General features: G+C 43.5%; 1 protein-coding gene across 1 annotated transcript in view; it reads left to right on the top strand.

The window, feature by feature from the left end:
- The window catches only part of TEX36 (testis expressed 36), a 90,354-nt gene extending 76,001 nt beyond the window's left edge, over nt 1–14,353 (top strand). The window contains exon 4 of the mRNA XM_038009697.1: nt 14,229–14,353. Within this exon, the coding sequence (XP_037865625.1) occupies nt 14,229–14,353 (125 nt within the window). The remainder of the gene's footprint in view (nt 1–14,228) is intronic.
- The last annotated feature ends 300 nt before the right edge of the window (nt 14,354–14,653 follow it).

Below are 14,653 nucleotides of genomic sequence, written 5' to 3'. Positions count from 1 at the left end.
TAGATGACATCAAACGCTCATTGAATGCTTCCAGATAGGCCAGGCACGATTTTAAATGTTTTACCTTTAGTAACTCACCTTTTCATTCTCAAATTTCAAATGAAATGGATTTCTGTCATTATCATTCTAAGACACAGAGAAAGATAATCACTTGCGCATGGCCTCACAGCTGGGTGGAAGGGAGGGTGCTCAGATCTGCCCTCATCACTGGGCCGTGCTGTCTCCAGGAGTAGTATGGTGCAGGCCAGGCCCGTTGTGAGATGATTCACCTTTGGGCCACATGTGGGGAACAAAATACATCCCATGAACATTACTCATGTGAACACAATCGAAGAGGAACATTTAAACTGTGCAACAGAACAACTTTTGGAGCCCGTTTGTAACTCCTGATTGCATCATATGTATGTATATCAATGTATCTATATCTATATATAGAATCTATTGTGTCATGATGTTTGTGTAAACCATACCAGTCCAAAAGATCAACACAAAGTAAATCATATTTCTTCATCAGACAATATTATTCTCGTTATAGCTAACTTCTGTTTAGTGCTTTTTTCCAATGCGTTTTCATAAACATCATCTTATCTGAGCCCTGAGCAGCATGCACTAAGTCAGTATGTTGTTGACATGGACTTCCATTGGATGGGACTGATTATCAGGAAACACTTTTAGCCTAGTGGTAATAGTAATAATAATATCTGCCACATTTTGAGCTCTTTCCCTGTAATGCTGTGCTAAAAGCTTTTGTAAAATTTTATGAATCTTTACAAAATAGTGCCACCATGAAGACAGTACTATTATTAGCTGCCCCCACCTTTTTGTTTTTTAAATAAAAGAGAAGGAGGGCCAGGCATGGTGGTTCACATCTGTAATCCCAGCACTTTGGGAGGCCGAGGTGGGAGGATCACTTGGGCCAGGGATTTGAGATCAGCCTGGGCAACATAGTGAGACCTTGTCTCTACAAAAAAAAATTTTTTTTTTTAAATTAGCTGGGTGTGGTGCCACGCACCTGTGGTCCTAGCTACAGGATAAAGTGGGAGAATTGCTTGAGCCCAGGAGGTGGAGACTGCAGTGATCCGAGACGGTGCCACTGCACTCCAGCCTGTACCACAGAGCAAGATTCTGTCTCAAATTAAAACAAACAAAAAAAAAAAAAGTGAGAGAATGAGGCTGAGAGACATTAACAGACTTGTCCAAGGTCGTATAATGCTAATAAGTGGATTCCTGCAGAAGCCTTGCAGACAGGTGATTGTAGTTGTGAAAAAGGAGACCTGCAACTTAATTATGCAGATTTGGAAAAGCAAAATGATGCTCAAAGATGAAGATTGCCCAAGAACCATCTAACCAATTGTGATACCGAGACTTTACAAACCACATCACTTCACAAGATGAGCGTGCAGTGCATCATATTTCATCAGACAACATTATTCTGATAATAGCTCAACGTCATACAGTGAATTCTGACCAAATGAAAATTATACTGTAACTTTTCATATGACTATACATAAAAGATGCAGAAATCCTAAATACAATACTAGATAATTGAGTCTTGCACCATCCAGGAATGTAAAGATAGTTTAGGATTAGGAAATCTATTAATATAATTTATCATATTATAAGACAAAGAAATAATATACGGTTCTTTCAATCTATTCTGGAAATATCTTAATAAAACTCAATATCCAATACTGATCAAATTTACAAAACACTGATGGTATCTCAGTAAACTGGGAATAGAAAGACACTCCTTTAAAAGAGTAAAAAGTATCCATCTCAGTGTATTAACCAATATCACACTTGTTACTGAAACACTAGGAGCCTTCCCCTTAAAGTCAGGTGTAAGACAAGGGTGGCCACTATCACCCCTATTTTTCAATGCTTTTCTGGAAATTCTAAGTCGATGTAAAAATACACACACAGTGAAAAGATAAGAATGTTAGAAAGAAGATACAGGTGGTAATTATTTGCAGGTGTTTTAGCTGTTCATCTGAAAAATCCAAGAAGGTCAACTGACAAACTATTGGAATGAAAAGGAGAATCCAGTGAGTTTGCTGTTTTTAACAAATCTATACAATAAACAATCTCATGAAAATAGGCAAAGAACATAAATGGTTAGTTCTCAGAAAAAAGAAATAGAGATAGTTTTATGGGAAGATGCTGAAAATCATTCTGCTATTGTTTCACGTTTTTCCTCTCCACATCTCACGTTGAAATGTACCCCCCAGTGTTGGAGGTGGGGCTGAGTGGGAGGTGTTTCAATCATGGGTGGACCCCTCATGAATGCCTTCGTGCCAGCCCTTGGTGATGAGGGACCTCTTGTTCTGTGAGTTCACGTGAGATCTGATTGTTGGGTGCAGTGGTTCACGCCTGTAATCCCAGCACTTTGGGAAGCCGAGGCGGGTGGGTTACTTGAGGTCAGGAGTTCGAGACCATCCTGACCAACATGGAGAAACCTCATCTCTACTAAAAATACCAAAAATTAGCTGGCCGTGGTGGCATGAGCCTGTAGTCCCAGCTACTCGGGAGGCTGAGGCAGGAGAATCGCGTGAACCCGGGAGGCGGAGGTTGCAGTGAGCCAAGATCGGGCCACTGCACTCCAGCCTGGGTGAGAGATCGAGATTCCATCTCAAAAACAAAACAAAACAAAACAAAAAAAAAACAAGAGCCTGGGACCTCACCTTCTCTCCCTCTTTCTCCTGCTTGCACTACATGCTGCATTGCTTCCCCTTTCACCTTTCACCATGAGTGGAAGCTTCCTTAGGTCTTCACTAGAAGCAGACGCTAGCACTCTGCTTCCTGTAGAGCCTGCAGAACTGTGAGCTAATTCAACCTATTGACTTTATAAATTACCTAGCCTCAGTTATTTCTTTAAAGCAATGCAAAAATGGACTAACGCATATTCACAGTAAGTGAAATCAAATGACAGCTACACTGAGATACTACTTTTAACCAATCACGCTTGCAAAGATAGAGAAGGTCAATACCACACTGAGATGAGGGTGAGGGACTCTCTTGGATACAATCCCTTTGAAATGTAAATTGGTACAACCTCTATGGAGAGCTCTATCCAAATTACAAATGTCTGTACCCTTTGACTCATTAATCCATCATCTAAGAGTTTATCCTAGAGATACACTCACGTGTGCATGAAGTGATATGTTTACAAAGTGACTGCTGTGTTTGTGAAATAGCAAAAGATTAGAAACATTCTAAATGCCAGTTGCCAGTGGAATGATTAAATAGATTATGGTATACATACTATGATGGAGAATCTAGTTAAAAAACAAACCAAAAAAGGAATCTTTAGGGGCTAATATGGGATGTTCTCCAAGATACATTGCAAAATGAACAAATGCAAGGCACAGAACTATTGCTTGTTATAGTTATAGCAAGAAGGATACATGTGTGTATACGTGTGTGTCTGCTTCATTTGTATAAAGTGTCTCTCTTCTTTTTTTTTTTAAATTTTGAGACAGAGTTTCCCCCTTGTAGCCCAGGCTGGTGTGATCTTGGCTCACTGCAACCTCTACCTCCTGGTTCAAGCAATTCTCCTGCCTCAGCCTCCCAAGTAGCTGGGATTACAGGGGAATGCCAGCATGCCTAGCTAATTTTTATATTTTTAGTAGAGATGGGATTTCACCACATTGGTCAGGCTTGTCTCGAACTTCTGACTTCAGGTGCTCTGCCTGCCTCAGCCTCCAAAGTGTTGGGATTACAGGTGTGAGCCACTGGGCCAGCCTGTATAAAGTGTCTCTAAGGTAAGAAACTGATAGCATTGATTGTTTCCAGAGGTGAGAATATTGGTGGGAGGCTTTTTACTCTATAACTTTTTTAAACTTTAAAAGTTTGAACCATGTAAATCTAATCACCTTTAAAAATTAAATTAAAACATGATAATACAAAATATAAAACCCTTTTTTCCCCAAATGGGGTCTCAGTAAGTTGCCCAGGCTGGCCCCAAACTACTGGACTTAAGCCACCTACCTGCCTGAGCCTCCAAGTAGCTGGGATGACAGGAGCACGCCACCACACGCAGTGTATTTGTTCTTGCACTGCTATAAAGAAATACCTGAAACTGGGTAATTTATTAAGGTGTAATCGACTCATAGTTCTGTGAGCTGTTCAGGCTTCTGCTTCTGGGGAGGCCTCAGGAAACTTATAATCGTGGTGGAAGGCCAAGAGGAAGTAGACACGTCTATATGGCAGGCACAGGAGAATAGAGAGAGGAGGGAGACACTACACACTTTTAAACAAGCGGATCTTAAGAGGACTGTATCACAAAATGGCTCTAGGGGGATCCTGCTAGACCCTTAGAAACCACCTTTCCAATCACCTCCCACCAGGCCCCACCTCCAACCCTTGGGATTACAATTCAACATGAGATTTGGGTGGCGACACAAATCCAAACCATATCACCTGGCACTTTTTTTTTCTTTTCTTTTTTTTTTTTTTTAGACAGGGTCTCACTTTGGTACCCAGACTGGAGTGTAGTGGTGCAACCTCTGTCTCCTGGACTCAAGCAATCCTCCCACCTAAGTCTCCTGAGTAGCTGGGACTACAAATGTGGGACACCACGCATGTCTATTTTTTTTTTTTTTTTTTTTTTTTTGTATTTTTAGTAGAGACAGGGTTTCACAATGTTGTCCAGGCTGGTCTCGAACTCCCGGGCTCAAGCGATCTGCCCACCACGACCTCTCACACTGCTGGAAGTACAGGCATGTGCCACCCTGGCAAATCTTTTTGATAGACTACTATACACACTAACCCATTAAGGAATATATTATTGGAATAAGATCTTATTCACAAGAGTCAAAAAGATAAAATAAAATACTAAGGTATAAATTTAACAAGAAATGTACAAGACGTGAAAACTACAAGATATATCATAGTATCCATCCAGGTTATTCACTACCTTTGACCCAATGATTTTACTTCTAGGCACTTATGCTAAAGAAATGGCATAGAGGAGAATAAGGATTAACTTATAAAAATGTCTATCCCAACCTTATTTGTAAAGATAATACATTGGAAATCAACTAAGTGTACAATAATAGGACTGAAACAACTGACTGACTAAATTATGCTATCTACATGTGTATTGGACACAAACTTGTGTGCTTTGTCAGATACCGCAGACGGCCTCTCTCTCACTGTCCCACATGCATACAGTTGCCCTCTATTACTGAACTTAGATAAAATACCGCAAGTCAGGTCTTCTGTGCGAACCCAAAGGACTGGACCACACAACTCAGTCACATGGGACAGTTAGCTCCTGTAGGGCAGGGAAGTTTTCAAACCCTCCTAGGGTTCCATGCTAGGTCTGAATGTAAAACTGACAAAGACAGCTTAACAGCAGAAACGAATCCAAATCATTAAATGAAGGTTTTGTATGACATGGGAGCCTTCACAAGGAAACGAAGTCCCAAAAGCCTGGGGAGAACTATGGATTTTGATGCGAAGTCTGATGAAAGAAGTGGATAGTTGGCTAGTTGTGAAGAAACATGACTGTACACAAAAGGGGTAAGGAACTGGATGAGTTGTGTGGGGGAACCCAGAAAGCCGTTTGTTCAGATTCTTTTCTCTGCCTCTGTAAGACGTTCCTTCCCTTCTACACATAGGGCAGGACACCTGTCCCGTGAGGGCTTTCATGGGAAAGAGAGATCAGAGCGACGTTCCCACACTTTATGGCTAGCTGTGGGGTAGAGGAGTTCTAGTTTCTGTGATCCACCTTGGGGGAGAGGATTTTTGTTTTCTATGACAGGCCTTGAGGGAGAAAGGGGAGAAGGTTGAAGAGACCTTGTTTGTGAGGCCTCCCCAGGCTTCTTCGGTTCAAAGTCCTCAGCGCACCAACGTGCCATACTTTGGGGTATTGCCTTCTAAGCCCAAGACACTCCCTCTGGGGGTGACTTTTGACCTGCTGGAAGTGGGAGGTGGGAGGGAATTGGGCAGGTATATCCTCCCCGCTTTCTCCCTCTGGGAACTCGTCTATGGTGTAGTTCTTCCTCGCAGCCCCTCTGGGGATACACCTTAAGCCAGGGGATGACTGACCTGCTATGTCTTTGTGTAGTTTGTCAGGAGATCTCAGTCAACACAGTGACTCATCACACAGCACTTGTGTTTTTCCTGGTGTTTTTCTTTCGTTTCTTCTCAAGGTTTCTTCCCAGAGCTTGCACCTCCCAAATAAAGTATCAGCAGGTTAATCCTTGCCTAAGGCTGCATTTTCTAATGGACCCATGTTGAGACATTCATCTGAGATATTGTTTAAAATGATGTTGAAGACTATCTATGACATGAAGAAACATTCACATTGGGTCCATGAAACAGCAGATGTTCAAAATGTTAGTATGTGTATTAGTCCTCTCAGGCTGCTGTGACAAAATACTACAAGATGGATAAACTACATGACAGAAATGTATTTTCTCACATTTCTGCCCATTGGAAGTCATAGTTGGATTCTGGTGAGGTCTCTCCCCTTTGGCTTGTACACAGCTATCTTCCTGCTACATTCTTACAGAGGCTTTCCTCTGCATATTGGAGGAGGAGAGAGAGAGAGAAATCTCTGGTGTTTCTGCCTCTTGTTACAAGTAGACTACTCCCATTGGATTAGGGCCCCACACTTATGATGTCATTTAAGCTTAATTAGCTCCCTAAAGGTTCTGTCTCCAAATACAGTCACCTTGGGGGTAAGGTCTTCAACAGATGAACTGGAGGTAGGAGACACATTTCAGATCAATGTTTTCATCCTTGTAAAAAACATAAAGAAAAAATTTGGAAGAAAAATACCAACATATTAATGGCTGTTAAAATTAGGGGTAGGATTATGAGGATTATTTTTATACTCTTATTTCTGAATTATCTACATTTATTAAAAACCCATTTGTATCAGCGATCTGTTGCTGCATTACAGGCCACCCCAAAACTTAGTGGGTTCAAGCAACATCCATTTTATTTGTGGACAGTTTTGTGTGTCAGCAGCTTGGGCTGGGCTCTGCTGGGCAGTGCTTCTGCTGGTCTTGCCTGGAGTCTTTCAGGTGGCCCCTAGTCTGGTAGCTTTCTTGGGGCTGTTGGGTCCAAGACAGACTCACTAACATGGCAGGCATGCCTCTCCCTCGAGGTGGTCTTTCATGTCCACAGTGCCAGCTGGGACTTTTTTTGCATACTGGCAGGAGTTCGAAGAGGACAGGAGTGGAAGCTTTGAGATCTCTGAGGCCTGGGCTCTAAGCTCCCACAATGTCACTCTCTCCACAACCTGTTGTTCAAAGCAAGTCACAGGCCTGCCAGATTTGGGGGATGGGTGGGGAGAGACATCTTTTCTGCCTCTCTGGATGGGAGAAGCGGTAAAGTCACGGGATGAAAAGGCTGGAGTACAAGGATGGGAAGAATGATCAGACTCTTTGCAATGATCTACTGTACCGTTTCAAAGAATTTTTTAAAGCTTCTTCCAGGCTATGTATCTATATTGAGGCAATAATAATGGCTAACACTTATATAATTATTTTGTGCCAGACTCAAGATTCTATTTGGACTTGAAGGAAAACATTTTAAAAGTATTACATAAGTCCTACAGCTGATATTTTTAACCAAAATAGATGGGCTCTTTGCTAGAGTCTGAATGTGTTCTCTACAATTCACAAGCTGAAATTCAATTGCCAGTATGATAGTATTGAGAAGTTCTGCCTTTAGGAGGTGATTAAGTCCTGAAGACTCTGCCCTCATGAATGAGATTAATGCCTTACAAAAGAGCATCTATGCAGCATTCAAAACAAAAAGAGCTTTTTGTTCTTCTACCCTTTCTGCTATGCAAAAACACAGCGTTCATTCCCTCTGGAGGAGGACACAGCAAGAGGCACCATCTTGAAAACACAGACCATGCCCTTACCAGACATTCAACCTGCAGGCACCTTAATCTTGGACTTCCAGCCTCCAGAACTGTGAGAAATAAATTTCTGTTGTTTTTAAGTTACCCAGTCTCGGGGATTTTGTTATGGCAGCACAACTGAACTAAGACACTCTTCCTCTCCACCCGTTCAAATTAGTGAAATTTACAACATATGTATCAGGGAAAGTAAACTTCAATTTAGTTCCTAGCTGCTGGACAGATTGTCAGATTTGTGCTAGTGATTAGAAGAATAAATTTCCCACAATTCTGCAATTAAAATCCTACCAGTTTTCCATTCCTGATTGTGTGGTAGGATAGGACCATCTCTCAGTTGCTTAATATTATTAGATTAGCAAGAAGATGTCTAACATGACTCAGTGTTGTTCTTGAGAAATAATTAGCTACCTAAGTGGAATAGATCTCCTTGGAATACAACTATATCTCTTTTATAACATTTAAATTTGGAGGCTTAATTACCTAGTGAAAAATTGTCACTTTAGCACTTTAGTCCATTTGGCTATATATTGACATTATTAAAATGCTTTCCTGGCCTTCATGCAAATTGCTTTTTTTAAAAAACCAATTTATCTCCTAGCAACCCAAAGTGAAATAAGCACTGAAAAATACCACTTCAAGAAGACTTTGGGCTCTTAATCCATGTAAATTCCTGAGGTTTATTTATTGATTGTCTGAATGAACAAATGACGAATTGCTGCCTATAGGTGTATGCCGCTGAATCACTCTCTAAACGAAACTTTAAAGCAGCTAATTAAGCAGTCAAGTTCACTGAAATAAATGATAAAATCCAGTGCACTTGGCCACCATTTTGGATCTGTAAGCACGCACGCAGCAGAATGGAAGAAACAAACTTAAAGTTAGGTATGTGCATTTGAAAGACATGACCATGCTCTTGAGACTGGGGAAGTTGCTGTCTCTTTTTAGGGATGAACCCTGGCCCTGTGGAGCTGCCAGCCACCTCACCTTCCAGAGCCTGAACTTTCTCCTCTGTGAAATGTGTAGAAAATTTGCGCTCTAGAATTTGAGGTTAAGAAGGTACAGTTAAATTATGGGAGTGAAAGTGCTTTACAGCTAGACATCACTGAGGTGAAACTCATGGTTTTTCTTAGGGATGATGCAGCAGTTAGGATACAGGCTGCCAGCCCTCCCTAAGGGCACCACTCCACCTCACCCCTGCGGGATGCTGCTGGCCATCTCTCTGAGCATGTCCCTTGGCTTCCTCACTCCCTTGGTCTTGCCATGGGAAGGCACTCAGATTCGCTTCCTCCAGCTGACTGTGTTGGGAAAACCACCCCACCCCTGAGGTCTGGTGAGAGCACCTGCTTACCCCTGAAGACCATGCATCACTGTGGCCTTGTCTGAGTGGAACTCAGCCTCCTCCTCTCACTGCTGCCTCTGTGGCTGAAGACAAACTCTGCTCAGCTGCAGGCTCCTTTGGGTGGGAGGACAGACAGTTACCTACCCTCTACAGGGATATGCCCAGTTCATGGCGCCTGGGCCTCAATCATTTCCATGGGTTGGGAGGTGTGAGCTCAGATAAGGTTGAGAGACCACCACTTTACATTCCCCCATGACTACTTCTTTCAAAATCCCAGGGTTGAGTGGCTTACCCACCTTCTCTGCTTCATGATTCTTTGTTTGAGAATGACAGGATTTAATTCAATCACACAACCTTAGCGGGGAAAAGGCAGAGACGGAACTGGCTTTAGGGATGTTCCACAGACAGGCCATTCCTGATTAGTTTGGATTCCCCAAAAGCTGACTCCGAGACAAGTAGGTGAGTGCAGGTAGTTTACTTAAAAGGTGTTTCCAGAAAGTCCTTGTAAGGACGTGGGGGAAAAGTGGGGCAGGAAATTGAGAATACCCAGGAGGATGTGCCGGAGTGGGGAGTTACTGAGGAGGATGTGCTCTCTCTGACAGCAAGTGGACTTTCTTCAGCGTGCTCCATCTCAAGTCACTCTGGGCTGAGGTCCTTAGAGATTACAGAGGACTCTTCCCTTCCAGTTCCAGGCAGGAAAGTCCCAGGGAAGGACTCTGATGGGCTTGGTTGGGTCATGTGACCATCCCTAGAGCAATCATGGTAGTCAGAGTGATGGAAAATTATGAATGGGCCAGAATGGGTCGTTTCTCCACCCTTGGTCAGAGGGATGGGGCCTGTAACTGGAAGTGGGAGGCTGAGGCCAGTGGAAGCTTGCACCCTTTCTGGTCATTGGACTTTGACCAGGACCAGCCAGCCCACCTAGCAGGCTTCAGTAATGTGGGCCCTTGATGACGAGGGTTTGGGGTCTGATCCCTTCCCTCTCTGAAGCTTCTGGGCTCTAAGTTTATGTTTTCTCTTTTCTTCCCTCCAGCTGTCTTCAAGCTCAAAGGTTTCTTTCCTCCACTTTAACCCTCCAGGCACTGGAACAGGCAGGAAGCCACTTAAATCTCCTAGCCCTGTCTAGCTGGGTGTATTTTATGGTATTCTGGGAAAACTCTCCTCTTCCATTTATCAGACATGAATAAAATTGGAGAAAAGGTTTTGACAAAGGGTACTACCATAAAAGAGCAAATGGAGAGTTTTTAAATATTTTTCACACCTTAGGGCACTTGACATTTTAGTTAGATCCATGCTTTTGCTTTCCTGTACTAGAAATAAGACTTTCACTTGCCTGACCTTAATGAATGTTAAAGGGATCCTTTCATGGCTTAAAGACAAGTTCAATGTGCAAGAAACTAGTGGTAAAAACCAAGCAGCCATTGGTTGGAGAGAAGCCAACACTCCAAAATATCCTCTATGTCTAATAATACAGACCATGCCTTTTCAGAATTGGATGTTCGTTCCTTCTTTTATTCAACTAATATTTATTAAGTACCCAACAGGTACTTTCTAAATCTTGTTGACTAAGATCTAACAACATTCTTGTTTTCAAGAAGCTTACTTCAAACTGGGGAGACTGTATTAGTCCATTCTTACATTGTGCTAAAGTACTACCTGAGACTGGGTAATTTATAAAGAAAGGAGGTTTAATTTCCTCACAGTTCCACAGGCTGTACAGGAAGCATGGCTGGGGATGCCTCAGGAAACTTACAATCACGGTGGAAGGTGAAGGGGAAGCAGGCATGTCTTACATGGCCAGAGAAGGAGGAAGAGAACAAAAGGGAAGGTGCCACACACTTTTAAACAACCAGGTCTTAGGAGAATTCACTCACTATCATGAGAACAGCAAGGAGGAAATCCACACCCATGATCCAATCACCTCCCCCATGCCCCTCCTCGAACAATGGGAATTACAATTCAACATGAAATTTGGGCAGGGACACAAATCCAAACCATATCAGAGCGAGAATTGGGCATGCAGGAATGAGAAAGCAAGTGACATGATTTGGCTGTGTCCCCTCCCAAAATCTCATCTTGAATTGTGATCCAAATTGTAATCCCCACGTGTTGGGTGAGGGGCTTCATGGGAGGGGATTAGACCAAGGGGGCAGTTCCCCCAAGCTGTTCTCATGATAGTGAGTGAAATCTCATGAGACCTGATGGTTTTATAAGGGGCTTTGCCCCCCTTCCCACTGCACTTTTCCTTCCTGCTGCCTTGTGAAGAAGGATGTGTTTGCTTCCTCTTCCACCATGATTGTAAGTTTCCTGAGGCCTCCCCAGCCATGAGAAACTATGAGTCAAACCTCTTTTCTTTATAGATTACCCAGTCTTGGGCAGTTATTTATAGCAGCGTGAGAATGGACTAATATGGCAAGCTTCTTTCCAAGAATGAGTGTGCCAGAAATGAGGTAAAGCAGAAGCTATTCAGGGAAGCCTCAAAAAGGAAGGCATTTTTGAGTCAATATCTGAATAATCAGGAGTCCTTTGTGTAATCAGTTGGGGAGGAGGCAGATAGAGGCATGAGCATGTGCCAAGGGCCTGAGGCAGGAACAAGTTTAGGGGGTTCAGGAACTAGGAAGGAGGCATGGGCGACCAGGGCACAGCATGTGGGGAAAGGTAGAGGTGGGTCAGAAAGGGAGTCCATCAGCAGGGCTGCAAATGAGGGTTTTGGTCTCAGGACAACAAGACGCCATGTGAGCAGGGGATTGGCACAGGTGGGTTTGGTTTTTTTTTTTTTTTTTTTTTGAGACGGAGTCTTGCTCTGTCGCCCAGGCTGGAGTGCAGTAGCCGATCTCAGCTCACTGCAAGCTCCGCCTCCTGGGTTTACGCCATTCTCCTGCCTCAGCCTCCCGTGTAGCTGGGACTACAGGCGCCCGCCACCTCGCCCGGCTAGTTTTTTGTATTTTTTAGTAGAGACGGGGTTTCACCGTGTTAGCCAGGATGGTCTCGATCTCCTGACCTTGTGATCCGCCCGTCTCGGCCTCCCAAAGTGCTGGGATTATAGGTTTGAGCCACCGCGCCCGGCCGGGTTTGGCTTTTGAAAGGTTGCTCTCACTCCTGTGGGGATAATGGCTGAAAGGACCACAGTAGTCTAGGCATGAGATGGGCTGGTCTGGCCATGGGTGTAGCAGAGGAGATTCTAGAAGTAGAGCCACAGAATGTTTATGGACTGGACAGACACGATGGAAAATGAGAGGAGGAGGGACGACAAGGTACCCCACCTTCCCTTGGCTCTGTTCTTCAGGGACAGCAGAGCCCGCTTAAAGCTGGGTAAGCCCGTAGCCAAATGTACTCTTTTCTGAGTCATTGGAAATACCTGGGTCCTGTCCATGTTATCTTGGGAAAAAAAGAAAATTCAAGTCAAAGACAGACAGAAAATTCAGTTCTGTTAACTGACGACAATTTAATTCCAGTCGAAATGTCATTCCTGTGCCAGCAAACAAGCTCTACTCAATCACTATCCTTGTGTGACCCAGGGATTTATTTTCATCATCCATAGTAGTCAAGTTGAGCTAAACCAGAATTCCATTTTGATGTGAATTTCAATTAAGCAGCTCAAGTCTGTGGTTTGGATCCACATATTATCAGCAGCTCTCAGAACAGCATCCTCTCCTCACCTGAAGCAGAAAGTGCTTTTAGAAAACCCTGTTATCACCCACAACCCACAGTAAATCCATAGATTCTCTGAGAAATTACTCCTTTCTCTGCAGTGGACTGTGGCAGGAGAGCACCACCCTCTACTGGTCTTCAAGGCTGTCCAGTGGACTCAGTTATTTAAAAACAAAAAACAGGGAAAAATAAATTTAGTGATTAATGACTATAATGCTGATAAATATAACCATTTCAAGGCATGCTCACATAGAATATGACATTTGTTTATTTCAGCAACCCCGTGAGGGTCACCAAGACCTGCCCTTTTTAATCTTTCTTGCTCTTCTCTTTGCTCACGTTCCCCCGGAAACCAAAAAAAGTCAGTACTCCTTCCAGTTATTTGTGCAGTCTACAAACTTTTTCTGCCAAAGATCTGAGTAGGAAAGGAAGTGGATTGTGCAGGGAACAGAGTCAAAGGAAATAACATGAGAAAATCCTTCTGTTATCATTTTAAGTAAAAAGAGCAGGATGCAAAATTGTCTATACAATATGGCAGGACTATATTAAACATGTACATGTGCCTGGAGAAAAAAGGCTCGGAGGAAATACTCGATCGTGTTAATTACAGTTGTTTGGAGATGACAGGATTAGGGGTGATGTTTTCACTCCACATTTTAAATTATTTTTTATGATTTAAAATAATGAATACTTATATTCATCTTTTTTGTCTGTTCTTTTTTTGAGACAGAGTCTCACTCTGTACCCCAGGCTGGAGTGCACTGCTGCGATCTCAGCTCAATGCAACTTCTGCCTCCCAGACTAAAGTGATGCTCCCACCTCAAGCCTTCTGAGCAGCTGGGATTACAGGCGTGCACCACCGTGCCTGGCTAATTCTTTGTATTTGCAGTAGAGACAGAGTTTCACCATGTTTCCCAGACTGGTCTCCAACTCCTGGGCTCAAGCAGTCCTCCTGCCTCAACCTCCCAAAGTGCTGGGATTACAGGCGTAAGCCACTGCACCCAGCCTGATATTTACTGTTTTGTTCATGCAGAAGAGAACCTGAGACCTTTTGGAAACCTTTCTGCCTGGTTTCAACCCTGTGCTTCTGCTGAGGGCAGCCCCTCATTGTACCCTATCCTTCCAGTCGGAGGGACAGACACATGTATGACCCAACTGAGCCAGTAATGACATCCCATTCCCTCGCCCCAATTCAGGGATGGGCCTAGGGCTCAGGCTAAGCCTCACTAAATCCTTCTCTGGGATGTTTTTAAAGCTTGGGCAGGGAGAATAAGGCCCCCTGTCCTCTCCGATTGCTGAACTACGAGGATTTAAGCAGACAACTACTCATGGTAATACTTCCTCCCTCTTCCTCACAAGAAAGAATGACAGCAATGGTGCCACAGGGAGAGCCAGGCAAGAAACAAGAGTTCTGTGAGCCCGTGAGGACCCAGTCTTTTCCTCATCCAGGCCTGAGAACTAATGCACCCCTCCTTGTCGTGTGAGCTCTTTGGGAGCAAGTTTCTGTCACCCGTTCCCCAGTCCTGACTAATAGAATGTGTATTAGTTGGGAAGAAAAGGACCTTTTGTCTTAGCCTCGCTGGTTGGTAACCACAAGGATTTATTCGGTATTCTTGGAAAAATAAATTCCCAGCTATGGAGAAATCCTCTTATTCTGCTTGCCTGTGTGGTCGCAAGTATTAACAGGGCTGTCTCCCTGGCAGGAAGAACGATCTGTCTAATGGTCTTTTTTGTTTGCTCTCTTAAGCCAGTGAGACGATGTTTGTCCTGTTGTTTCACTCTGA

The sequence above is a fragment of the Chlorocebus sabaeus genome, chromosome 9, assembly GCF_047675955.1.
Source record: "Chlorocebus sabaeus isolate Y175 chromosome 9, mChlSab1.0.hap1, whole genome shotgun sequence".
NCBI lineage: Eukaryota > Metazoa > Chordata > Mammalia > Primates > Cercopithecidae > Chlorocebus > Chlorocebus sabaeus.
Note: the sequence above shows the minus strand (reverse complement) of the source record. Positions and strands in the feature narration are given on the sequence as shown.